Raw genomic sequence first — 26313 nt, forward strand, 5'->3', positions numbered from 1 at the left:
TGGTTTTTCGTGGTGTGTTTTATTCAACATAAGAAAAAAAGGTAAGAATACTGAGTACACTTGAATCGTTCAAACGGATCATGGACAATTCTGTGCTATACAGCAGTACCTCTCCTAACTCCAACAATAACAACAAACCATATGAGATTTCTTTCGTCAAAAAGTTTCATCTACTTGTGATCCATGACATTACAGTATGCTAAACAAAAAAATTAAAACAATTAAATAGAATTTTTTTTTTAAATCCTTTTCACACACAAGAGCAATCTTTCCTTGTTGACTGTTGCAAGACTGACATAAGCTGCCAAAACAGAAAATTGTAACCCCATTAATCTTCAGAAACCCTTTCTGAAAGGGTGTTCACTCACAAATAAGGCCTCACTGTTGCAAATCAAATACAAACAAAGCAAAATAATAAAACAAACAAAACAAAACGATAAAACATGGCATTTCAAAATCAAAAAAACTAATATTTTTTTCAGTAAAAACTAAACCATAACATGATGAGATTCTCAAGCCAAAGCAACTACAATTTAAGTCGTGCATTTCAGTAAACATTACATTATCCCAAAGAGTGAAGAGTTGGTTGTTTTTTTACTTTCTAGGTACAATACTGCCCTTTTGTAGTAATGATCACTGATAATTTCACAGAACACGTCAAGATAGATTGAAAATCAAAATGCACACACACGTCTATTTCAACATAAGAATTGGAGGCGTAAGTTGTAACCTCATTACTTTTCAGAACCCCATTCTGTTAGGGTGTTCCCTGTTAACTTTCTTGTTGACTGATGCAAGACTGACATAAGCTGACAAAACAGGAAGTACAAGTGGCTTGGCAAAATGTATCCTGTAATAAAAATGAATCTAACCTGAAAAAAACACCACTAAGAGAGAGTGCTAGTGTCTTGTGAATAGTAGGAAACTACCAAAAAAAGGGAAAAAAAGAAACAAACAAACAAAAAGTTACATTAAAAATAGCTTCACAGAACATAATAATAATAATAATAATAATATTAATAAATGAGCATTTATATAGCGCAACATCATAACTTTACAATTATGCTCTTTGCGCTTGACACATTTAAAATTCAAACACAGTTATACAAGCATTTACATCTACATTCATAGTCAGCAACGCTTGATTAAAAGCATACACCATCAAACATACATTACAACAGATTCTTCCACTAATAAAGTAATAAAAACATGAATAAAATAGGTAGTAAAAACAAGGAAATACCAGCTGAATACCCTTAATCAAACAGAACATGTTATTAATACTGAAAAACAGCCCTAAATGTGTATACACATTATCACATTATCACTAAAAACATAAGATTGATTGAAGTTTATTTAAAAAAAGAAACACCCATGCAAAAAAATGTCAGCATAGAAATTGGATGCATGACTGTAACATTCTTTTTCACAAACCCATTCTGGCCGAGTGTTCACTTGAATGCACACCCTTATTGTAGCAAATCAAACAAATACACCAAAAAAACCTTAAAATAAGATTTTTGCTGACCGCTGAACACTTTAGTTACATATTTTCAAACAGCAAAGAAACATTACATAAATATAGTTAATTTTAAACAGATTTTCCCCTCACAGTATTAAGATAGGAGATTTTCCCGCCAAGACGTGTGACACAGTCCTTCAAAATAAAAAAGTGAAAATGATATTTCAGCAAAATTCTAGCTAAAATATAACACAGCGAGATGTTCAAGCCAAGTCGACTGAAATGTAAGTTTTGCATTTCAACCGTACATATCCCAAAGGGTGAAGAGTTGTGTTTTCTTTTCTTACTTTCTATACTGTACAATACTGCCCTTAATAAGTATTACAAATAATTTCACAGAAAAAAAGCTGGATAAAATCAAAACTGCATACTAACGTCTATTTTAACATGAAAATAGGATGCAGAAATTGTAACCCCATTATTTTTCAGAAACCCATTCTGACAGGGTGTTCACTCAAATAAATCTAATTGTAGCAAATCAAATAATAAACAAAGCAAAATGATAACACAAACAAAACAAAAATCAAAGAAACTAATATTTCAGCAAAATTCTAGCTTACAAATAACATGCTGAGATTCTCAAGGCAAAGCAACTAAAATTTAAGTCATGCATTTTAGTGAACATTACAATCATACTCTCTCATTTTTTTTTTTAGTTTTTTTTTTTTTACATTAGAGACTTTAAGAAGGGCTACCACATTCATATGGTTGGCATTTTCGTGGTTGCAAAAGACACTCGGCGGGGGAACACCATGTGTCGCTAGTACAGCGGTTAAGAGGACAGAAGAATTTCGTTTCGCTGGTCGCACCGGTTCAGAAGTGTCGATCAGATAATACCAGCTGCCTCACTTCTGCTGAAACGCATCAGATACTCAGGCCACAACTCAACACATCATAAACTTTAACTGCTTCATGCATTTTTCTCCTCTAGGCGGCTTGACCAGCCGACTGAAAAGTTGAGTCGGCCTGATGTTTGGGTCGCCATCTTGAAATTTCTTTCGTCTGCTCAGTCACTCACTTACCCAATTCAAGCCTGCTTTACGGCTTTTTAAACTTGATTTCAATGATAAATCGCGCCTAAAGATGTCAGAGCATACATCGATTACACAAGGTAGGCATATTTTATGACTATTCGAATATAAAACGCGACCGAAGTCACTTTCGTCAGAATGACCAATTCTACAAATTTCGTTTCTCTTGGCGAAGCGAATTTCTGTTCGTAGAGATCGGAAGTCACGTGTACTCAAAAAGGTGTGACGTTTTACAACCGAAAATGCCAACGAAACGAATGTGGTAGTGCTTCTTAATCTCTCTATTATCCCAAAGAGTGAAGAGAAGTCTTTTTACTTTCTATGTACAAACCTGCCCTTTTGTAACAGTAATTACTTTTAATTTCTGAGAAATTAAAAATTAAAACATACACACACGCCTTGTTCAACATAAGAACTGGAGGCATAAATTGTAACCTCATCATTTTTCAGAAACCCATTCTATTAGGGTGTTCCCTGGAATACTGCCTCATTGTAGCAAATCAAATACAAAAATAACCCACTTAAAATAAGATTTTTGCCGACAGCTTAACACTTTAGCCACACTGTCAAAAACCAATCAAAGAAATAGCATAAAAAGAGCTTTTCAACAGAATTTGCCCTAATAGATAAAGATTGAATTTTTTTTTCAAATTAAGACTCCTCATTAGAGGTGTGTCACAGTCTGTCAAAATCAAATCAAAGAAAACAATATTCCAGGAAAATGCTAGATTAAATATGGCATGATGAGATTTGCAAGCCAAATCAACTTTCTTTTTTGATGTACAATGCCGTGACTTTCATAATTATTATAACATAAGAATGTAAGATTTAATAAAACCTGCAGATGTTTGTTTGTTTATTTGTTGCTTAACGTCCAGCCGACTACGCAGAGCCATATCAGGACGAGGAAGGGGGGGATGAAGGGGGCCACTTGTCAAGCGATTCCTGTTTACAAATGCACTAACCCATTACTTGTGTCCCAGCAGGCTTTAGTAAAACTAAATTAATACCTACTGGAAGATTACCAGTTTCCAGTATGTTAAAATAGGCTTAACCTATCTACTGCTGGACTTACATCAGAACACTAACAGATTAAACTATACATGAATCGCGAGACAAGCGGCAAGAGAAGAGATTTTTGGAAAAAATACAGGTGAATGAGCAAGAAGGCAGAAAAAAGAAAAGAATTCATGAAGAAAAAGAGAGCATGACAGGAAAGAGGAACCAAAAATCTACCTAACAGCAAACTAGAAAGCTCCTGCGGTTCCAAAAACAGGAGGGGCTTTTAATTTCATAACCGCAGTGCCCCACTGCGGGAACCTGCAGATGTGAAGTGTTGTTTTTGGTGTTTGTTTTTTCTCAACATGGGATTGTGTTTACAGCCAACAATTTTGACAAACCTACCAATCCATACTTTCAGTTTCCTTTATGCCATGTGGCAGAAATACCAGCTGCAAACCAAGATGATGTAAGCTGCCTCTACAAATACAGAGTAAGGCCTTTAATCTCAACTCAAAAGTTTTCCCTAGAGCTGACCCTTCACCAGTTAGCGCTCCCAAGAGATCAGTCTCTCATTTGCAACTTCTGACCATTATAGGTACCTACTTTGACCTTATTTGCTTGAGACGATTGTGGACACAGTATTTAATGTCCTTCCAGGATCTGTGCTTTAGAACACTACTTTCTGCCTGTTTGCATCTTTCTGCTTCAAGTTTTTGCGGGACTTTATTCATTGAAAAACATGCAGCCAAATGTTTCTCAACTGCAGCAATTTCCTCTTTTTTCCAAGGCATTTTCTTCTGAGTTTTTGTTCCATCAGGCCTTCTCTTCTGAGTCAGTGTTTTACCCCCTTTAGCTGATGTACTGGTAGCTGGGGCGATGGTAAGGGAAACATCACCAACGGATGCACAAGCTCCAGCTGTATTTTCATTTGAAAGAGAGCAAGATGGTGGTCTTTCTTCTTTAGACACTTCAGCGCTGGCAGTGGCAGCAGGTTCCTCATCTTCATTCTCTTCATCTGCAGGTAGAATTTCTTCTTCAAGACTCTTTTCGTCAATTTCTTCGGGTATATCAACACCTCTGTTGAGTTTGAAGAGGACACTGGCTACCTTTGCCTTCTGAACAATCTGAATTGGCTTTCTGTAGACACCCCTGTGGATGCGAATGTCATGTCCGAGAAAGCCTGCCAGTTGGTCTTCCTCTAACTTTGACAACTCCATCGCTTGGCTAAGTGTTGCTAGTTGTTTCCTGAGGTTGGTGGCTGTGAACAGTGATTCAGAATCCACCTGCGCCTTCTGTGCATAGGTCCTAAGGACGTCAGAGTCCCTAAAGGGCTTCTCACCACTTGAGGCAAATAAGTATGGACTTGTGATGTCTTTCTCAGCTCTCATCTTCAACAAACGCTCAACAGCATGAACCATGCTTGGTGTCAAGAGGATGGGCACAGGTCGTGTGAACTTTCCTTTGATTTCCACTCTTTGTAGGATCTTGACAAGCTTTTGCTCAGTTGTTGTCAGAGTTTTCAGCATTTCCTCCTCAATTGACGACGACTGCAACACTTGAAAGTCCTGAACTTTCATTCTCTGCAACTCCCCTCCTCTTTTTCTGTTGAAGATGGTCAGAGAGGCTAGTGTGGCTTTGGCCAGGACACTGTATTCAGTTGATTGCATGTCCTCGTTGATCACACCATTCACTTTCTCGACGTCTTTCAAAGAGGGAAGGAGGAGCTGTTTGTTCATTTTAGCCATTGTGACCGACTGAGCAGCACCTGCTGAGACAGAATCATGCCAATCACTCGCCAGGAGAGAAGAAAAGTTTTGGACTTTTTCCAGCAAAAGCTTGTCACTGGATTTGATGGCTTCCGACACAAGAATTTTACAGCAGGTCTTCAGAGAGTAGCCAAGTTTGAGAGCCAGGTTCCCTTTCTTGTAAGCATGGCTTGGTTCTTCAAAGTGAGCCATGGCTCGGACTGTTTCAATGACCAAATCAAAATGGATAGGATCAAGTGCTTGTTTAAGGCTTGCAACCTTCATTTCAGATTTTGCCTTTAACTCCAAGACCAAACGCCCTAGTTCTCTCAGCCGGCTGCTGATGTTGCCCCTGGTATGTTCTTCCACATCTTTTTTGTAGAACAACCTGGAACCAAACTTGATGATCAGACTGTCATTTGCTATGACTCTCATGACGGCGTCATCTCTCATTCTTCCAACAACAGCTTGAAAGAAGGCACTGTTCTTTTCTTTTCCAATGGGAAGCATGTATGATCCTACCTTGGAACACTCGCCCCACTTCAAGTGCTTACTTGGATCTGGATTTTGTGGACAGTTGTGCAAATGCTTACTCAACAGGGACTTGGCATACAGCCCTTGGCAAAACCTGCAGGCTGAAAGTTGACCTACCTGGCGACCTGCTTTTCTGTACTTTGGAATGACTGTTCCGGACTGGCCTTCCAACACATCATAGTTGTGTTTATAGTCTCCCTCATTGAGCAATCTTACAAACCCGTTCCTTCTCTCTTTGGATCCTTTGGGAAGTCTCAAAACTGCCGCCACATCCGCTCCGTGAGCATGGACCTTTGTCAAATGTGTCGACATTTTTACTACCATTTTTGAACAAAATTTGCATGAATGTTTTTTACCCCATTTGTTTTCCTGGGGAGCTTTTTCTGCAACATGTAAAGGATCAGCTCTAGATTTGTCTTGTTTGCAAGGTGTAACTAGGGCAGGATACATTACGCTATCACAGTCGGAGTCAGACTCATCAGTCTCAGGCTGCACAACTTGGTCGTCATCAGGATCCCTTTTACTTTACTTTATTTGGTGTTTAACGTCGTTTTCAACCACGAAGGTTATATCGCGACGAGGGAAAGGGGGGAGATGGGATAGAGCCACTTGTTAAGTGTTTCTTGTTCACAAAAGCACTAATCAAAAAATTGCTCCAGGGGCTTGCAACGTAGTACAATATATGACCTTACTGGGAGAATGCAAGTTTCCAGTACAAAGGACTAAACATTTCTTACATACTGCTTGACTAAAATCTTTACAAACATTGACTATATTCTATACAAGAACCACTTAACAAGGGTAAAAGGAGAAACAGAATCCGTTAGTCGCCTCTTACGACATGCGGGGTGCAGAGAAATAAGGATGTGGAAAAGAAGACTTTTGGTAAGTGAAATAAAGGTGATGGATCCGGTCAGGTAGAAATAAGACAACAAGAAAAGAATTGGAAAACTGCAGGGAATAGTAGGGAGAGTTTTCTTGGAAGGAAATATAGGTGAAAGGACTGGTAAGGCAGAAATAAGACAAAAGAAGAGAAGTAAAGGGGTGGGGTAGCTCTGTTTAAACGCTCCCGCCGCGTGAAGGCGACCCCATGGGAGCATCAGGGTCCCTGTCAGACACCAGCTTGGAGCCCCGTTCACCCTCCACGCCAGGCCCAACTTGATCCTCGTAATCATCGTTTGTTTGTTTGTTTATTTGTTGCTTAACGTCCAGCCGACTACGTAGAGCCATATCAGGACGAGGAAGGGGGGGATGAAGGGGGCCACTTGTCAAGCGATTCCTGTTTACAAATGCACTAACCCATTATTTGTGTCCCAGCAGGCTTTAGTAAAACTAAATTAATACCTACTGGAAGATTACCAGTTTCCAGTATGTTAAAATAGGCTTAACCTATCTACTGCTGGACTTACATCAGAACACTAACAGATTAAACTATACATGAATCGCGAGACAAGCGACAAGAGAAGAGATTTTTGGAAAAAATACAGGTGAATGAGCAAGAAGGCAGAAAAAAGAAAAGAATTCATGAAGAAAAAGAGAGCATGACATGAAAGAGGAACCAAAAATCTACCTAACAGCAAACTAGAAAGCTCCTGCGGTTCCAAAAACAGTAGGGGCCTTTAATTTCATAACCGCAGTGCCCCACTGCGGGACGTAATCATCGTCACCTGAAAAGAAATAAATCATATTTTTCAGATAACTTTTCTTTTCATCCTGATAACAATGTCACCATGGAACCCCTACAAGTGACTACACTACATGGATTAAGGGCAGAGGTGGCACGGAATTTTGATCCAAAATGGTCCCATGATGTGATTTGGGTTTTTATCATTTTTAGGCAGTTTGAACACCCTAGAATAACTGCATGATGTTTATTTTGTCAATTTCATCCTCTTTTTTCAATAAAGTGATGATTTGCAAAGTGAATGAATGCTAAAAATATGCAGACTTCTAACAAAAATCGATTTTTTCATGGCAGAGCAGCAGCAACATGTCGATGAGTTTGTCAAAGTTATTGCATGCAGCGTACTCAGCGGGAATTTCCGTTTGTTGACGATGTCACAGTCATGGAAATAAAGCCCGTTTGTGTCCCTCAACGGCCGCAACACAAGAGCTGGCGAACGCTACTTTCACTTGCAAAATGTTCCATATTTGGAAAGTGACCTTTACCTTTGAAAATCTATTCGCTGATTGGTCATTTCCAATAACTTTCAGCCGGGAAGTAGTTCTGCGCATTCGCGCGCACCACATCCGCATAAACACGCGAACCTTATTTCGAATCGGTTCGACGTCTCAAACAGCGATATTTCTCCCAACTCGGCCTCTAAAAGATAAATTCGGCGGGTGTCTATCATGCAAGAGGCAGGGGAAGTTACAACTTGCGGCAGATCGAGCAACGAAGAAAAATAAGCTAGCGGTCGGTGTGAATGTCGAGTCCACGACGCCTGAATAACAGGTACAGAGGTAGGACGTCAGGCCTTGTTTATCTCACATAAACTCCACCTTGACTGTCCCAGTTACATCCTAAAGTACTGCTAATCGAACTTCGGACCCATCTCCCACTCATGTATCTCATTCTTGGTGAAACAATGATATTTTGACTTAGATATTTGCTTCGTTGCAAAATCCAACTTTTCTCATTCAAGGAACGCAACAACTAGGTGCATTTTCCGGTGAATCAAATGTTGGGCTAAATCTTTTGGATTTCATCCCGACTCTATTTCACCAATAAGAAATGTATATTCTTTTCTCCCTCTAGATCATTGAATCCCTTGAAATTGTCAGGGAAACATTATGTCTAGAGTTTATTTTGGCAGAAGCCCGACTGACGTCCTGCCTAAAGGCAAAGTTCCATGAGTTTTGGAAAAAATAATGCTTACTTCGAAGCAATTTCCGATCAAAAATCGGCCACTTTTTGTGCAATGGAAACAAGAATTAGCAGAAACCACATGTCTGCTCCTGCGATAAAACTGAGAACATCAAGAGTAGCAAGTAAAATTCCACACGCCTTTTTTCCAGCTGATCATAATCATTGTACTTGATGTTTCATTGAGTGTTATAGCAACAGTCTGATGTCCATATGTGCAACTTTGGACTGATAGGGGATTGTGAAGAGCACTTGGAGTATAAGAAAATGTCAGTGAAAAGTACCCGCATGCACACATACTCTTGGTTTGTCAATCTGTCTTCACTGTGCGCAGCAAAACACTTCACAAACTTTCAAATGCAATTTTCTCAGAATGTGATTTTCAAGGACGGTAACCACACGGCGATGATCTTCACATCCCATATCTACTTGTGGTAGACTACTAATTTTTTTCCCCCAAGCATTTTTACCCATTAAAAGATCCACAGGCAAAAACATTGCACAAAAGAGTCTTTTTATGTGTTTTTGCTTGAGGCAGGTTTCATGGTATCAGGCCATTTTGATAGTCTCAGATTTGTTTAGTCTTTTAAATCCATATCTGTGAGAATCTGCTGTATTTGTTGTATTAACATGCAAACTAGTTGTTGTTTAAATACTTTTTTGAAAATAAAAGTTGAAATTTTTGATAATGTGTTTATTTATGTGCGTGTGAATGGTGGCGATCGTCAAAATACGGATGGATGAATTTACTTTTGCCACAGCATCACTAAACAAAGAACTAAATTCCAACACACACATGCACAAGTATCAATGCTGTGGTGGTTGAGAGTGCCAGAACACATTGAAATGATTGTTTTTCAACAACAATCGATATCCATAACACAAATTCTAACTTATACTAGCTCCGCAAAAAAAAATGTATGGGGATTCGGATCTGTCCGTCGGCATAGCGATATCAAGAGCATCGAAACTAATTGTGATTTCACAGGACAAAAACACAAGTTTACCTAATTTTGTATACTGTAAATACAAGTTTGTGCACCCTTGAAGTGAGTTATAATGTTGCCGAGGTCAATTTGCCCTTGATCGACGCACGGTGACCCGAGTTTCAAAGTTGCGATCCAATCCGTCTAAACAATCTAGCGATCGCCACATTTTTCTTTTCATTCAAAAACTAACCGTTTGGGGAGGAAGTGACGTCACGTTGTTTTACGTTGACGCTCGCGCTCGACAGAAAAAGACCGCAACAGTTTTTCAGTTAAAAAAATCGCAAAGTAATTACATTTTCTGAGGTTTTCTAGTGTCCGTCTAGTAACAATCGCTACTCTAGCGATCGCCACTGAGTGTTGAAGTCACATTTAACTCCATTTTCGACTGTTTTAAGAAACTATTTTGACGCTCAATCGTCACGTTTCAGTGTCGAAACACGTACTGTGCATTTGCAATCAGCCGGTGTGTCCAAACTGAAATGCGAGTGATGCCTCGATTTGTGGCGATCGCTCACGTGGTTGACGGACAGAAATACCTTCTTAGGGGGTAGGGGAACAGTTACTCCTCCATACAATAATGGTGTTCACAAATGATTGCAAACTTGTCTCTTTATAAACTGTTCAGACATGTCTTCTCTTCAATAATTTTCAGTTTTGCTCGGTTTGTTAATCAGGAGCACCCTGCAGTAAATGTTTCATCTGTGACAATGCTCGAAATGTTGACGTAATTCCAATGCCCATATCCTTCTCTTGTTATCTCATCTACCCAAAACCATTGAAGATAGAAAGACATTTATTGAACAAACTAGATGCACAACACCAGTCTTAACACGTTTTGTTCTTACATGTATATGAAAATATTGATGACGGCTGCCACACGGAAATAGAACTCATCTCCAGTGACAAGTCCCTCCAGTGTCCTCGTCGTCTGTGGTCTTGTCAGCGCGACTCCATGTCATGCGCATGGCCTCACGCTTCTCAATGATGTAGCCAGTGATGGGCAAGCCTCCGTCATCTTGAGGTGGCTTCCAGTCCAGCTGGACAGAGTCGCGGGTGATGGCCTTTGCTTCCAAAGGTCCCACTGGTTTTCCCGGTGGTCCTAGGAAAACAACATGAAAATTTCATTAAGATGAATTACAAACAACAAAAGATAACTTTGAAGCTCTAAAGGGAAGCATTATATGAGACATCATGTATGGCATAAAAAGACTTACCACAGAAACACAAACACAGAAAAGAGAATAATACATACAAATACAAAGTACAACACAAAGTACCGTATTTGATGAACTACAAGCCGCGACTTTTTTTCAAAAATAATCGCATTGCGGCTTATAAAAAGATGCGGCTAAAACGTTACCTAAACTTGAATAGCATTCACCTAATGGAAGTCGCCGCGGATTTTCATTTCGCTCGATTAGCGATTACCGGTACTTTATTAGCTCTCTACTCAAGACTCGGCGCTTTTCTCTTTCTTTCGCGAATCTTCGTTTGTCAACAAGTTGTCGTGACAAGATAGCGTACAGAGAAACATCGGATGTATCAGGATCTCGCGCGTGCGAGATTTCGTTTTTTTGTGTCTCGCGATAGTTGGAGGAGCGAGAGCCGCCATGTTGTGTTTTCGTCTGCTCGAAATGTGCGCAAAAGTCGTAAATCATCCCAAAAAAGCTTATTCCGGGCGGGACTACATGTGTGTGTTGGTTACAAATTGTGTGTGTGATATTTTTCTTCAAACTTTATCACTTTTCTTCTTTGTTTCACTTGTTTATTCTCGGAGCCGATTTTGCCAAATACCGTACTTTCGTTGCCTGGTTGTTTTGATTGATTGACACGATCTGATTATATTTTTTTCGACGGCGGCTAATATAGTGACGCGGCCTATACGTGGCTCGTCCCAATTTTTTTTTTTTAAAGTCGGGGGTGCGGCTTATAAAACGGTGCGTCTTGTAATCCGTCAAATACGGTACAGTAAAACCTGTCAAATAAGGACACCCTTGGGACCAGACAAAAGTGTCCTTATTCTGCAGGTGTCCTTATTAGACAGGTGCAAGTAAACGCGACAAAGTCAAGTTGAGAGAGAGAGAGTACTGCACATGTACATGTACATTTATAAGAAAAACAGAAGCTGTTTAGATTAAACAGAGAAACATTTAATATTGACTGTTGTAAAACAAGTTTAAAAGCTTTTTATCATATCAACTGTATAAATTTAAATTGTTAAAAAGTTACTGGATCTCATTCATACAACACATTCACATTCACTTCATTCTGCACTCATCAGCTTTTGAAAGAATTTGTCCAGCGTTGTCTGAGTGGACCATTGATGGCAATGTGATTCGCACGTTTGGTTGAAAACCACTCGAACACGGCGTCATTTAGCTCTTCGTATTCGGTTGTCTTCTTCGAAACCCATTTCTGGTCAGCACGTCCGTCTCCCGATTCCCACAACTTCATTATTTTTTCCCGATCGACGCTGATTTTCGAAATCTGCGTTCTCCCACACCCAAGCTCTTGTGCAATCGTTCGGCATGATTTCCCACTTTCCAGTTGTTTGACAACATTTATCCTTTGTTCTAAAGTCAGCGCATTTCTTCCTTTTCTTGAATTTGAATTTCTTGCTGCCATCTTGTTAAACACGAATCACTCTTTCGAAGAGAAGATACATTCACTCATACACTTTCACTTCCGTTCCGCCGAACACGTTCCACGCGTTGGATTGGCTGCCTTGGAACTCTAGCAGCCAATCAAATGCGTCGACTTAAAACACTCACCAAGAATAGACTCTATCAGTATTCCAAGCTCTCGTAATCTCTCGCAAACTTCAGAGCATAGCAAAGCATGCGGTACAACGATCTCGTGCGAGCTGCACAAGCCAAGGTTCGAAGTTCTCGCGATGTTCAAAGCATAACAAATAGCGTGTCTCGCGAGAGCTGCTCAGATACCGACTAATATCAACTGATCGATTTATCGTCTTCTTCGTCGATCGAACTTCCCAGCTTGCTGTGGATGTCCGTATTTAGCAGGTATATGACTTATTATGGACCCAAAATACGTGTCCGCGTCCGTAATGCCGAGGTGGCCGTAACGTACAGGTGTTTTACAGTGTAAAGCAGTCCGTGCCGAGACTGACTGTCCGTATTCTGCGAGTGTCCGCTAAGTCCAGTGACCGTATTTGACAGTTTTCACTGTACAGAGTTTCGCAAGCTGACAAACATTTTGCTTTTAAACTAAATAGACTTTTTCAACTTGAGATTGACATAAAAAAAAAGGACACAGTGACTTACCAACAGGCCTCTTTGGTGTAACAGCATCCGACTCAAGCGGTTTGCTGGTTCCCACTTTGTTGATGGCGAAGATTCTGAAGTAGTGCTTCTTGTCTGTGGCCAGGTTCTTTGCCTTGGTCTTGGTCAAGTCACCATCAACAATGGTCACCTCTGTCCAGGTTTCCTGGTTCTGCGACACCTCAATGCGGTAGTTAAGCACAGGGGCACCGCCATCATCTCGAGGCGCACGCCAGTCAAGGACAACACTTGTTGCATCCAAGTGACTGAAGTAGACGGGTCCCGTAGGAGGTTCAGGAACAACTGGAAGATATGTTTGATAGATGGTCAATAAAATGAGTACATCATTACCAGCTATTGTGTTTTCAGCGTAGCAATAGGGCCCGATATTTAGACGAGACAAGTATAATGCCGACGAGTCGAAGACGAGTCGCATTATACTTGTTCGAGTCTAAATATCGGACCCTATTGCTACGATGAAAACACAATAGCGATTATATAGCTATTCTGACATTAAATTCTGTGTTAAAATCATGTTTTTGTCAGCAACAAGTACCAGAATGGTCCATTTCGTTGAGTGCAGACGATGGTTCCCTTTCCGCATGAAGCCACGGAAATAACCGAACATTGAAAAACCCACGGACATGTATTACGGAGAAAACTCGAGATAACCGGATGTTTAGCATTACGTCAATATGCTAGGAATCATATGACGTCATGACGTATCATGCTTGCCTACGTATATTGTATGTTCGAAAGTCTGACTTCTGTTGGGAATTCGCGTGGTGAAGACTGCGGTAAATCTGCAGATGATAAGAGAACAAGGATTGTCTCAGAAGAAACGACTAAATGTTTCAGACCAGTAACTTCATTTCAACATTGCATTTATACAATGGACGTTCTATGTGACAGGAGAGTTTGCTGATTTTGTGTTAAACATTGGAGAGATCGTCTGCTAGAATCAGAGATAGGTCGCTTCAGATTGCAGCTTCTGGAAATTTGCTATCGACATTTGTAACTTAGCTTAAAAACATTCCCGAGAAGAATTTCAAGTTTGTAAAGCTGAAAAACATTCCCGAGAAGAATTTCAAGTTGTCAGTGTATGCTGTTGTCGATAGAAACATCGCCGCGTGGTGCAGATGTGTAAACCAGAACCATGCGTCGGCCATTTTACTCAATATGCTTTTGGATGCCATTTTACTCAATATGCTTTTGGATATTGAGTAAAATGGCCGACTTCGGCAGCAATATGCTTTGATGATAGGAAGAGACTATCCAATCACAGCCCCCGAATTCCCCCACGTGTTCATCAGAATAGCTATATACTGGCATAATAACCATATCATTCAACAAAGATGTTGATTCCACTAACATTTGTATCAAGATGATTCAATATTGGAACAGCTCTACTGAAAAAAGACAACTGCTGACTTATCTTTTTTTGCTGTAAATGACATTATTGCTGTGGTGTTGTGATTGTAAACTTGTGCAGCCCAATTGAAACAGAGTAAATATTGTTGTGTTCTAATCGTAAACTTGTGTATCAATTCTTGAAATACCATGCTTATTGTATTGTCTTTGCTCCCTACATTGGACTCCATCAATCAGGACAACCATTGCAAAAATTCCACAGTTCAAAACCAAATCAAATGACATTCTCACCAGCTTCCCTTGTTGGTTTGACCAGCTCCTTCATCTCAGTTTCTGGCCCAACTCCCTCCTCATTCTCGGCAGAGACACGGAAGTAGTACTCCTGTCCAGTCACCAAGCCATCCACATCTAAAGTCGTCACTGTGCCCTTGGTGGTTCCGGCCTTAACCCATGAACCCCAGTGCTTGTCGCGACGCTCGACGATGTAGGACTTGATCGGCAGTCCTCCGTCGCTGGTAGGTGGCTTCCATTTCAGCGACACTGCTGTTTCTGTGACGTCTGTTGCTGTCAGTGATTCTGGGGCTGATGGTTTCTCTGCAGAGACAAGGAGAGATTCATTAGTTTATAGCTATGGAATTACATATTGTGTGGGCCAAAAGCAAGTTTAGAGACTTGAAAAATGATAAAATTCTGTTGTTCCAGCTATGTCTTCAACCACAGCCATTTAAAATATGTCACGAAGTCTTGGTTTTGAGCCTATTATGTAAACCTTCATGTCTTTCTTTTCCTTAAATAAACACACACAAAAACAAGAAAAGCTTGGAGTTATTAAAAGTTATCAGAATAAAAAGCATACTCACTGTAAGGACTCATTGGTGTGATGGCATGTTCCGATTCCAGAGGCTTGGACTCTCCAGCAACGTTCTCGGCCTTGACCCCGACAAGGTCCTGTCCTTCCTGCAGAAGGAGCAGGTCGCAGGTAAGACGGTCGCCAGGGACACGCTCCACCAACGTCCAGCTTGTCTTCCACGTCTCGCGCTTCTCCACAGAGTAGTGAGTGACTGGAGATCCACCGTCCTTCTCTGGTGCCTTCCAGGTGACCTTGAAGCTGGTCTTGGTCACGTCTGATATCACCAGAGGGCCTGTAGGCGGTGATGGTGGGACTGTTGAGAGAAAAGTGGGGTGGTTTAGTAAGTGTGTCACTGGTTGCCTTATCTTTTTTCAACTGACAGGTTGGGTCATGCAAAAAATATACCTGTGGAGTCAAGTAATGATTGCACATCAGAAAGCAAAATGATATTTTAAGTTTGATGTGAGAACTAGCTGTAACAACGCTAAACTGATTCAACAATGCTTGCTGACTAATCCTCAATCTACAACGTCACTGAAATTAAAAATTTTAGTAATAAATTTTCATTTGATTAATATACTTACCCAACTCACATATAGCAATTAACCCTGGTTCAGTGCTGGTATCGCTGTACGCGTCCCCTTGGTAACAAGAAAGACGCCTCTAAAAAAGAGTGACCGAGACCCGTAAGGGTGTCTAGGCCAGCCCGGAAACGAGGCTGCCTTCCGTATGCGCGCGCATACTCCGCCATATGCATCATTCTAAAACGAAGCCCAACTCACTTCTTTTTTAGACATATATAACCCCACAGCGGGGAGGCGGGAGGGAATAAACGATGTGAGTTGGGTAAGTATATTAATCAAATGAAAATGTATTACTAAAATTTTTAATTAAATTACATATCTTACCCAACTCACATATAGCAGATTGCTACTAAAGGTTGGAGGGCACTTTACCCAAATAGGAATCGAGATTTTGTCCTGCCTCTACCCGAGCAGGTAACCCAGAAACGCATCCTGTCTCAAGGCATAGAAATCCCTGAGAAAGACATCAATGAAGAACATTTCAAGAAAGCCAGTAAGCCGACTCAAGAACTTCCGCCAGGAGATTAAAATGAAGATCAACTAGAGTGGAAGCCCAATCTTTTGCCTCATGAGGCCTGGCTGTAGTAAAGGGCAAGACTGCCCTGACATTCCCTGCCTGACTCTGCCACCAGCCAAGAGCTTGCCTAGCTATGGTGGAGACCCACTTGGCTAACGAGACTTTCAACATATCTCTAAACCGTACCATGATGAATGAGATAAAAAGAAGTTTCTGAGTCTCCAAACGAGAGTGCACAGTCCGAAACAGAAATCTGCTGAGGGCTCTAACAGGACAAAAATGTACATCAGGATCTCCAAGAGCAATAAACTTGCTCAAGAGAGGAAAGTTGAGTCCGCGCCACCCGAAGAGAGAGGACTGACTGCTCCCCCCCCCCTTTTAATTCCTTGCCAACACTTGAAGGCATGCCTAAACAATGTGGCAGTCTATAAAGCTAAGGTTGACTTAAGTAAGTCATTACCTCCACCAAAGTCGATAGAAAAACTTTCTATCCTTAACCAGTGTTTAACGTCGTTTCTAACCGTTCAGGGTTAAAAAGCGACGGAGTTGAAAAATAAGAACAAGAGCTGTTAGAATCAATAATCTGAAAAGATCCATGCAAGCTAGAAAAATCATTGAACCCGAAATGATCAAAAGGCTAAATATGGCTCTGGAGGAGCCAGAATATTGCTAAAAGGTTTAAAATGTGCACGAAGCTGGATTCTCCAAATTCTGCTTACTTGCCAGAAAATTTGAAGGAACCCTAAGAACCATAGATCAGTCTTTCTCCAAAGAGCTGTCCATAGCAAACCTAGCCAGAAAAAACCTTCTGCATAGAACACAGAAACTCTGAACCAAACCCAGAGTTGAGGCAGACGCCCCTAAGTATCTCAAGTGAACCCTTACAGCAGACATTCAAGTAATTCCAATGTGAGAAAGCAAAGATGCCTTCTTGCCAGCCTAAAGAGGTCTGGAAACCAAGATTGCAAAGACCCGTACTGTGCGACCAACAGGTCGCCCAAACTAACTCAAAAAGAGCCCTGTGAAAGCGAGGGTATGGAGCCCCAACCCAAAGTGGATAACAGCCAGCCTGAAGCTTTTCGTTTGGAAACGAAAAACAGCCAAGACCTGCCCTGCGCTTTCCTTTTACCGTGAGATTCTCTTAGTTAGAGAACCCGCGTGCCTAGAAGCGGGCTCAAAAAGAGACCTTTCAAACAAGAAAGAGATTAACCTCTAGCCAACAGAATAATACTTAAAGGGCAGAGGCTTACTCTCAGGTAAAAAACGGCAAAGTAAAATCTTTGTATATGAGACTGTGCCAAAAGGTGACGTTTTCATGTCAGTATGTCCCAAATGACATCACCAGTACATTTTTCATTCTATCTAATCTGTTTTCGTTCTATTTTTTCTAATAACATGCGTTAACAATTGATTGCCAACTGGAATGGAAGAGCACAAAAAGTGTAACTTGATATGTAGTTTCTCTAGAGGGAAAAACATCTTCCACTTTCATGTCAGTGTGTCCCATGCAACATACATTTGCCAAACAGCTATGTGCAAGTAGATTATTTGTTAGTGGTATAGAAAATACTGATCAACAATTAAAGTCAGTTTTCACATTCATTTTCTACCTATTTCTTATTTGTTTATTCTGTTGGCAATGGTGAAATGTCAGCAATCGTGTGTCATTCGGGACAGTAGACATGACACCTGACCTTTTGGCACAGTCTCATATGAGTCCTGTCGGACCACAAAGATAACCTGTTAAACGAAACCGCCCAAGCGAGAGACTAAAAGCCAGTTACGTACAAACGAGCCAATCATAAAGAAAAGATGCCGCAATCTCCCAGAGCTAGGAGACCTTGATCCAACAGACAGTCTCTCCTTGCTATCGCCATCACCAAACCCGAGGGCGGTTCCATAGAACGAAAAACAAGAGAACCTAAGTCCTTAAGCTTGGAGTTACCCGAAGCCTACAGAAAGCGCTCCGCGAGTGACACGCTACTTGGGCGTAAGAAACAAGCTAAAGCACCAACACCACCACAGGCAAATAGTCGTGCGTTGCCCACAAAAGTAGTGGTGACAAAGAAGACTCGCTTGCGAAAACTTCCGCAAGAACAAGATGACCCCGCCAGAGGATCTAAGAACTTAACACTCGAAGATTCTCCTCAGAAAGCTCAAACCAACTACAAAATGCCGCGAACCGCGACACAGCTGAAGTATGAGCCTCCCCATTTCCTCCTCTTGTTCCAGCATCATAACGAACATCGAAATGATGAGAACCAGTCACCCATCCCGATAAGGCAAAAACTTGCCAACAATCGGAAAAGTTTTGAAAAGTTTCAAACGTCATAACACCATGCCAGATCTCCATCCACCTGACTCACGCCAGCTGGAAGACTGGAAGAGAAAGTGAAAACAGCCTGTAAAAAAGGCAAAGGAACCGCAGAAACGGAACCAGAAGCCAAAAGCTGAAAAGTGCCGACTACCAACACCACAGTGTTAACAGTAGAAGGATATCCCGTCCTGCACCCAGAAGTCACAGCCGCAAAAGCGAAAGCGCAACAGGCCGTGGATAAGTAAACATCGGGACCACCCGGTTGCACAGAAACACACCGGACGATCCCGTTGTACCTCGAACCATTTCAGCTGCGAGCGCCACTGCACTTGCTAACTTGAAACAGAACCTAAAATCAGTGCTTTACAGAAAAACAGGAGCACCTTAATCTGAACAGCCTTCATGCACCTCCGTGCAATCCGGAAGCTGACTCCATGCTAGACTTAAATCTCCAACAAAGAATCAGCCCTACTGCTCGCTTCCTGCCCCCCTGCTCGGTATCAAAGGTAGGAAAGTGACCCCCAGAGAGACTCGCATGGTCAACCCAAGAATCACCCAGCCCACCAACTTCCTGCCCCCCAGGGCGGAAGCTTACGTTGCCTAGGGCTCTTAGCCGCTGCTGAACGTGCGCCAGAAAGCGGAAGAACAGACACGGTTTCAACACTTCACCGCACAAAGCTTGCTACCTCCTGCGAACGTACACCACTTTCACCGGAGAACCCGGCTACACGCGGCCCTTTGCCAACTCCAGGGCAATGGACAACGATTCCCGGAAGCTGAAGTGAACATCCTGTTCCTCCGAACTTCCAGAAGTCATCAAACCGGATAGAGGTGGAGGAAGTAAAGCTTTGCTCTCAACCACCCCCTCCAGTCAAAACTTAAATGCCGTTTTCGCCGCCCACGTCACTGCGCTGGACAACCTGAACGGCAAGTTAAGCTGGGTGTCGTCCATCCCCGTGAACGCACCCTCATATGGAAGTAACTTCGTTATCCTCTCCTTCATGCTCGCAATCGCAATCGGGAAGGTGACCCCCGCCTTTCGCGGTCCACCAACTTCCACAATACTTAAATGCCATTTTCCGTCGACCACGTCACTGCGCTGGACAACTTGAACGGCAAGTTAAGCTGGGTGTCGTCCATCCCCGTGGACGCACCCTCATAAGAAGGTTTCCTCGTTAACCTTTCCTTCATGCTCGCAATCGCAATCAGGAAGGTGACCCCCGCCTTTCGCGGTCCACCAACCTTCACAAAACTTAAATGCCGTTTTCCGCCGCCCACGCCACTGCGCTGGACAACTTGAACGGCAAGTAAGCTGGGTGTCGTCCATCCCCGTGGACGCACCCTCAAATGGAAGTATCCTCGTTATCCTTTCCTTCATGCTCGCAGTCGCAATCAGGAAGGTGACCCCCGCCTTTCGCGGTCCACCAACTTCCACAAAACTTAAATGCCGTTTTCCGCTGCCCGCGTCACGGCGTTTGGACAACTTGAACGGCAAGTAAGCTGGATGTCGTCCACCACCGTGGACGCACCCCTTCCTGCCCCCTGGGCGGAAGCAGATGCCTTTCAACCTGACCACAGTCTACGGACGAGGCGGGAAGAAAAGGAACATCTGTTCGCTTGTCAGGGCCCTTAGCACCCACTGACACCCCGACTAAGCGGTGGATATCAGCCAGTGTTTCAGAACTTTCACCTGGGATTAGACCCGAGGCTACTCCCTCAAGACAACGCTCACGTGGAGTACACATACCTTGTGAAGAAGGACAGACGCCGGAGACCGTGAACTCCCCACATAAGGTCACAGCAGGGGACGAACGACCACTGTCCAGAGACGAACACACAGCAACCCCGGCCGGGAGAGCACGTAGTTCTGCCTTTGATGACGCAGTGCCAGCTGCCAAAGCAGAAACCTGTGAACTTAAAGTCAAAAGCAAAGAGGCCACGTCTACAGACGCAAGCCCAATAACAACATGTTTAACACCGAGCCCGGACTAATCCGTAGGCTTAAAACAAAGGTGGCCACTGCACCCGGTGTTCACCGGCGGTCACCCATCCAAGAACTAACCGGGCCCGACGTTGCTTAACTTCGATGAAAGGACGAGAACCGGTGCTTACAACGTGGCGAGGCCGTTGGCCGGCAAAATGGGGGTTCCGGAATAGTCACCAGTGTAGTAAACAAACTGGAAGCGGACTTGTCTACCGGCTAAGCGGGTAAAACAATCAACACATCAAAAGATTTTTAGCAAGAGAATCTACAACAGAAACGGACATAGACCGGATTGTTTAGACTTCCTAAAAGCTTTCTAAGGAGAAAAGGGCACAGCAGCTACCTATTAAGAAGCTGCCCTCTTCTTAGCATTGTCAGCCATGACGGAAAAACGACTCACGAAAAAATTTCTGAGAAACATCGCAAGTCCAAAATACGGCCAACAAAACTGCCAAAATCAAGCAAAATACAAGGAACGACCTCACCTCAACATAGTTGTGAAGTCCAGATGACAAGAAGAGACCAAGAGGAACGAAACAAAGTCAAAAAGACTAAGTAACAAAGGCTGAAACAGCCAGAGCGTACAAAATGCGACCAGTCCCACTGACGCTGAGTTTTTAGAATGATGCATATGGCGGAGTATGCGCGCGCATACGGAAGGCAGCCTCGTTTCCGGGCTGGCCTAGACACCCTTACGGGTCTCGGTCACTCTTTTTTAGAGGCGTCTTTCTTGTTACCAAGGGGACGCGTACAGCGATACCAGCACTGAACCAGGGTTAATTGCTATATGTGAGTTGGGTAAGATATGTAATTTAATTGCAATTCAACTCACAGATAGGCTTTTCCATTTTCACTGGTTTGGCTGTCTTCTGCTTTTCGCCAATGCCCACATCATTCTCTGCGGACACAGCAAAGAAGTAGTCCTTCTCTCGCTCCAGATCAGCGACAGTGCACCGAGTTCTGAAGCTCTCGACTGTGGTGACCTTCTCCCATTTGTCTGTGCCCTTCAGAGACTTCTCTATGATGTAGCGACGGACCCTGGATCCGCCATCGTTCTCTGGTGGGGTCCACTCCAAGGTCAGGCCGTCCTTGGTGATGTTCTTGATCAGCAATGACGCTGGTGCATCAGGAACACCTAAAGTTTAACAAACATTAGTCAATTTTGTATCAATATGTTTAAGACACATACGTTCAGACAAGAGACAGTAGACCAATGTTGAAAGAAAATATTACATTGGAACCTTTCTAGTAAGACCCTCCATTATATGAGACTCCCTCTACTACAAGACCTGAATTGCTCACATGTTTTCTTCACAGTGTCACTAAATTCACCTCCATTATAGGACTCTCTCTCTATTAAGACCCACATTTCTCAAACTCTACTGACATATCACAATCCCTTCAGCTATTGCTCCATATTTGCAAACACTCGCAGTCCAGTTATTTCAAAGGTTTTCTTCTTATGAAAAGAGACTTTTCAAACACTTACTGAGGATCTTCTCTGGGCAGATGGGTTCTCTGGACTGCAGAGGCAGGCTCTGTCCCTCAGCGTTGACTGCGATGATCTGCAGCATGTACTGGCTGTCCGCAACAAGGCCGGTCAAGGTCACTTTGGTTTCTGTCGTCTCCTGGACGGTGGTGAAGGTGGAACGAGGGATGATGCGGGTCTGAACGATGTAGTTGGTGATGGGCGTGCCACCGTCGCTGTCCGGAGCGGTCCAAGACACATCTGCTGATTTATCTGTGACGTTGGACACGCGCAGGCCTGTTGGTGCTGATGGCACATCTGTCAAGAGAAAATTGTGTGATAAGAGTTTGAATGCTGAAGTACTGTTGGTTAAAGACCTGGGGAGCATTGAATGACAATGGGATAGTGAAAAGTTCAGTTTCACGAATGATCGCATTTTAATGATGAGGCTAGACGATCATTACAATATGTGGAAATTAAAGCATGCATGACTCTGGCAACAAAACTTCAAGGATTTTTATTTCTCTGCTGCACTTTCTCTGTTCAACTTGAAAAGAAAAATAGTATATCAAGATTATTGTTTAAGCTGCCTAAATCTAGTTTGTTTGTTTGCTTAACGCCCAGCCGACCACGAAGGGCCATATCAGGGCGGTGCTGCTTTGACATTTAACGTGCGCCTCACACAAGACAGAAGTCGCAGCACAGGCTTCATGTCTCACCCAGTCACATTATTCTGACACCGGACCAACCAGTCCTAGCACTAACCCCATAATGCCAGACGCCAGGCGGAGCAGCCACTAGATTGCCAATTTTAAAGTCTTAGGTATGACCCGGCCGGGGTTCGAACCCCGACCTCCCGATCACGGGGCGGACGCCTTACCACTAGGCCAACCGTGCCGGTTCTAAATCTAGTTAAACTTCCCTTGTTCCTATCAATACATTTTCATGCCAGGATTTAATGCTCTTCATTGAACAATACTGACATTTCTGCTTTGAGACCGAGTTAAAGTAAATCATTCCTTAACCCCAACTCACCATAAGGACTCTTGATCCTAACAGGCTTGTCCATCTCCAGAGGTGGACTGGGCCCAGCCTTGTTCTCTGTCATCACACGGAAGAAGTAGTCTGACCCAGTGGTCAAGTTCTGGATGGTGTTACTGGTCATGTCGGGACTGATCTTGTCCACACGGCTCCAGGTGGAGCGAGGGAACTCGCGCTTCTCCAGCACGTAAGCTGAAAGCGGCAAGCCTCCGTCATCCTCTGGAGCGCGCCACTCGATGGTGGCTGACGTTTTGGTGGTGCTCAGGACCTTGATGGGTCCTTGTGGTCTGGATGGTGGCTCTGGAAAAACCACAAAGGAGTGTTACTGCACTTTGGCAAGAACAGTGTGCATAAAATCAACATAACTCTGCAGAACATTTGTTTCCATTACAAAATAATTATGAGCAAATGTACAGGTTGTCAAATGCTTGTGAAAGATAAAACAGTTAAGATGCACATACAAGTTCAGTTAATGCTTGCAATTCCTGAATATCAGAGACCAGTGCAAACTAAACAAAACATCAATTCTCATAAACATGTTCGCTTTCCGTCAATGTTCTCACCGACGCCATCTTTGTTTAGCAGGCTAAAGCCGACAGCTGAATCGGCCCGTTCATGAATTTTCGGAATGAAGACACTCGGTGAAAGGGAAACTTAGTCCCAAATGGAAAGTTCATATTCGGGTCGAAGGTCCACTTCCTTCGATACGGAGGTTATGTTGTCATTATTTTATCGGAGATTTGATCTGGAAAATCGACTTTAGGGTTGTAGGTAGGACTTTACAGATCGAATCCAATGGAACCACAACAACTACTCTACCCCCCCCCCCCCCATTTTTTCTCAACGGATTTAGACGATTCAGAAAAATGGTCCTGGGAACGAACTTTTGGGCGGAATTCCGCCAATTGGCGGAAGAATCTCATCCCTGATTTCAGCTTTGTGGCTTAAAAATTAATTAATGACTTTGGTCAAAATCTGAAAATTGTAATCAATTTTTTTTTTTTTTACATAAAACGATCCAAATTTACGTTCATCTTACTCTTCATCATTTCCTGATTTCAAAAACATATAAATATGTTATATTCGGATTAAAAACAAGCTCTGAAAATTAAAAATATAAAAATTATGATTAAAAATAAATTTCCGAAATCGATTTAAAAACAATTTCATCTTATTTCTTGTCGGTTCCTGATTCCAAAAACATAGATATGATATCTTTGGATTAAAAACACGCTCAGAAAGTTAAAACGAAGAGAGATACAGAAAAGCGTGCTATGCAGCACAGCGAAACCACTACCGCGCTAAACAGGCTCGTCAGTTTCACTGCGTTTTGCACGGCGGACTACGGTCATTGTGAAAAAATGCAGTGCGTCAAGTAATTTGAAGCCTCCCTAAAATGGGGTGTTCAAGCTAGACCTTTTTAAAGGGCAATTTCATAATAACACGATTTTAGAGGTTATCAATTTTTGCACAGAAAGAAAATCAAAATGATGTGAAAGTGAAACTTGGCACCATTACTTTGTCCAAAACAAAGCACCAATAATACAGTGAGTGTGGTTTGTGTGCATTATTCCATTCCAGTTTCCACAGCTTCACATTACTATTGCAATTTGATGCAAGCAAAGAAAAAGAAAGCTCTCAATACTAAAACCATGAATCCTTTGTTCAGATCTAGTACGGTACTTCCATAGTTGTTTGTTTCAGCTACCCCCTCCCTCTTCCCCATTGTTCAAACTTACAAAGATATTTTTTTTAATGAAATTCAAGTGCCAGAACTATGGGAGAGATCCCCCTCCCCCTCAATCTCCAGTAGAATCTTTGACCTCATGAAAAGGATTTACCAAAGAAGATTCTGACAGACGAGTGATCGCATTTGGGTACATCTGTGACTTTCTGTGCGTGTTCAACACATTTTAAAAACCATCCGAAGGCAAATCTTGTTTAAAACAACAACAACAACAACAACAACAACAACAACAACAACAAGTTTTTGAGCGGATTGTTGAGATTCGGTGCTTGATGACGATAAAATAATTTTTCTTTGAAACTAGCATTTAATCTGAACTGAAAGGGCGAGTGGTATTCAAACTCTTAGTCCGGTGGAAATCTGGTTCAAAGTCAATAAAAACGTCAATGGAATATTGTTTCTAACACTTACTTATTGAAGGGTTAAATGTTCTTAACAATATTTTCTGTTTGAAAAACAAAAACAACAAACATGCTGAAAACGCATGAAAAGTCACAGCGCCATTTGCATTTGCCGTCTAGATAGACTACATTGACTCATTGAGCGATCAGTCGCATCAGTGTGAACAGTTGCTTTTGCAATAACAGAAAGGTACATTTGAACCAAATATATGCTAATGAACTATTAAAATACCAAAAAGACAAGGCGAATCATAAAATATATAGGTGAGGAAATGATAAAATCCTTACTTTTTCCACACTGCTTTGAAGAGTCCATATCATTTTTGGCGGCATCAGGAAGTGACGTCATGCAGAGCGAGTCTAGAGAGTGACTTCCCCATAACCAGGAAAAAACCGATTCGAAACACACTTCGGTGTGTGAAATCCGTAAACACAGCTAACCGGAAAAAATGTCAAAATGAGACATCCTGTTCAAATCAATTTTTTTGATGATAAAATAAGATTTCCTGCATTGTACATGCTTTGAAAAAAATGGGTTCCTAAAATGAGACCCCATTTTTTTTCAGAGCCCCATTTCAAGAGGATGTTAACTGCTCTGTGACCTCACTTTGACACGATTACAAGCACACACACACACACACACACACACACACCCCACACACACAGACACACACACACACACACACACACACACACACACACACACACACACTCACATACGCCACACCCTCATCTCGATTCCCAGTCAATGTTTACACATTTATTCATAACTTGACTGAATGTACCGTCGCGATATAACCTTCGTGGTTTAAAACGACGTTAAACACCAAATAAAGAAAGAAAGAAAGAAAGAAAGAATAACTGAATGAAAAAAAAGATGGACACATTTTTGAAAATCTTTTTTTCTTTCGTTGTCAATAATTATGGCCAATCATGTGCTTTCTGTTCAAGTCATTTTGAACGGAGAAGACCAGTGTGCAACGTTCAGTCACACAATGTGAGTTTGACACACCGTCAGCTTTTGGCAGATGGTATCACTACAGTCCAACCTGCCTCTTCGACC

The 26313-nt window shown here is 42.2% G+C and overlaps 3 protein-coding genes across 4 annotated transcripts; all 3 read right to left on the minus strand.

Annotated features, from left to right (window-relative positions):
- LOC138950426 (uncharacterized) lies at nucleotides 1-7474 on the minus strand. The gene is made up of 2 exons (XM_070322163.1): nucleotides 3874-7474; nucleotides 1-3391 (listed from the first exon to the last, which is right to left on the minus strand). The coding sequence occupies exon 1, from the start codon at nucleotides 6282-6284 to the stop codon at nucleotides 4155-4157; it is 2130 nt and encodes a 709-aa protein (XP_070178264.1). The 5' UTR covers nucleotides 6285-7474; the 3' UTR covers nucleotides 1-3391; nucleotides 3874-4154.
- LOC138950427 (immunoglobulin superfamily member 22-like) lies at nucleotides 1-25898 on the minus strand. 2 transcript variants are annotated; one of them, XM_070322166.1, is made up of 4 exons: nucleotides 23097-25898; nucleotides 12974-13273; nucleotides 10535-10788; nucleotides 1-7501 (listed from the first exon to the last, which is right to left on the minus strand). In XM_070322166.1, exons 1-3 carry the CDS (start codon nucleotides 23224-23226, stop codon nucleotides 10580-10582), a joined length of 639 nt encoding a protein of 212 aa, XP_070178267.1. In that variant the 5' UTR covers nucleotides 23227-25898; the 3' UTR covers nucleotides 1-7501; nucleotides 10535-10579. The 2 variants fall into 2 exon arrangements, with proteins under 2 accessions (XP_070178267.1, XP_070178266.1); XM_070322165.1 differs by lacking the exons at nucleotides 1-7501; nucleotides 10535-10788; nucleotides 12974-13273 and adding exons at nucleotides 20205-21728; nucleotides 22083-22379 and having other exon boundaries at nucleotides 23097-25896.
- On the minus strand, nucleotides 14355-16481 carry LOC138951315 (immunoglobulin superfamily member 22-like). Its single transcript, XM_070322940.1, has 3 exons — nucleotides 16383-16481; nucleotides 15202-15556; nucleotides 14355-14935 (listed from the first exon to the last, which is right to left on the minus strand). The coding sequence occupies exons 1-3, from the start codon at nucleotides 16479-16481 to the stop codon at nucleotides 14616-14618; spliced, it is 774 nt and encodes a 257-aa protein (XP_070179041.1). The 3' UTR covers nucleotides 14355-14615.
- Nucleotides 25899-26313: the final 415 nt, after the last annotated feature.

The sequence above is a fragment of the Littorina saxatilis genome, linkage group LG16 (genome assembly GCF_037325665.1).
Source record: "Littorina saxatilis isolate snail1 linkage group LG16, US_GU_Lsax_2.0, whole genome shotgun sequence".
In the NCBI taxonomy this organism is placed as follows: Eukaryota; Metazoa; Mollusca; class Gastropoda; order Littorinimorpha; family Littorinidae; genus Littorina; species Littorina saxatilis.

Bases quoted from the DNA above. Each gene is read 5' to 3' on its own strand.
- LOC138950426 (XM_070322163.1), bottom strand. From the start codon at position 6,284: ATGTATCCTGCCCTAGTTACACCTTGCAAACAAGACAAATCTAGAGCT.
- LOC138951315 (XM_070322940.1), bottom strand. From the start codon at position 16,481: ATGGTACGGTTTAGAGATATGTTGAAAGTCTCGTTAGCCAAGTGGGTC. The intron at 15,557-16,382 runs GTCAGGGCAGTC...AGTTGAAAAAAG, and splicing joins GGCAGAGTCAGGCAGGGAAT to ATAAGGCAACCAGTGACACA. The intron at 14,936-15,201 runs GTGAGTATGCTT...TTGTCTCTGCAG, and splicing joins CACACCAATGAGTCCTTACA to AGAAACCATCAGCCCCAGAA.
- LOC138950427 (XM_070322165.1), bottom strand. From the start codon at position 23,226: ATGACCAGTAACACCATCCAGAACTTGACCACTGGGTCAGACTACTTC. The intron at 22,380-23,096 runs GTGAGTTGGGGT...TTCTCTTGACAG, and splicing joins TAGGATCAAGAGTCCTTATG to ATGTGCCATCAGCACCAACA. The intron at 21,729-22,082 runs GTAAGTGTTTGA...GTTAAACTTTAG, and splicing joins CTGCCCAGAGAAGATCCTCA to GTGTTCCTGATGCACCAGCG.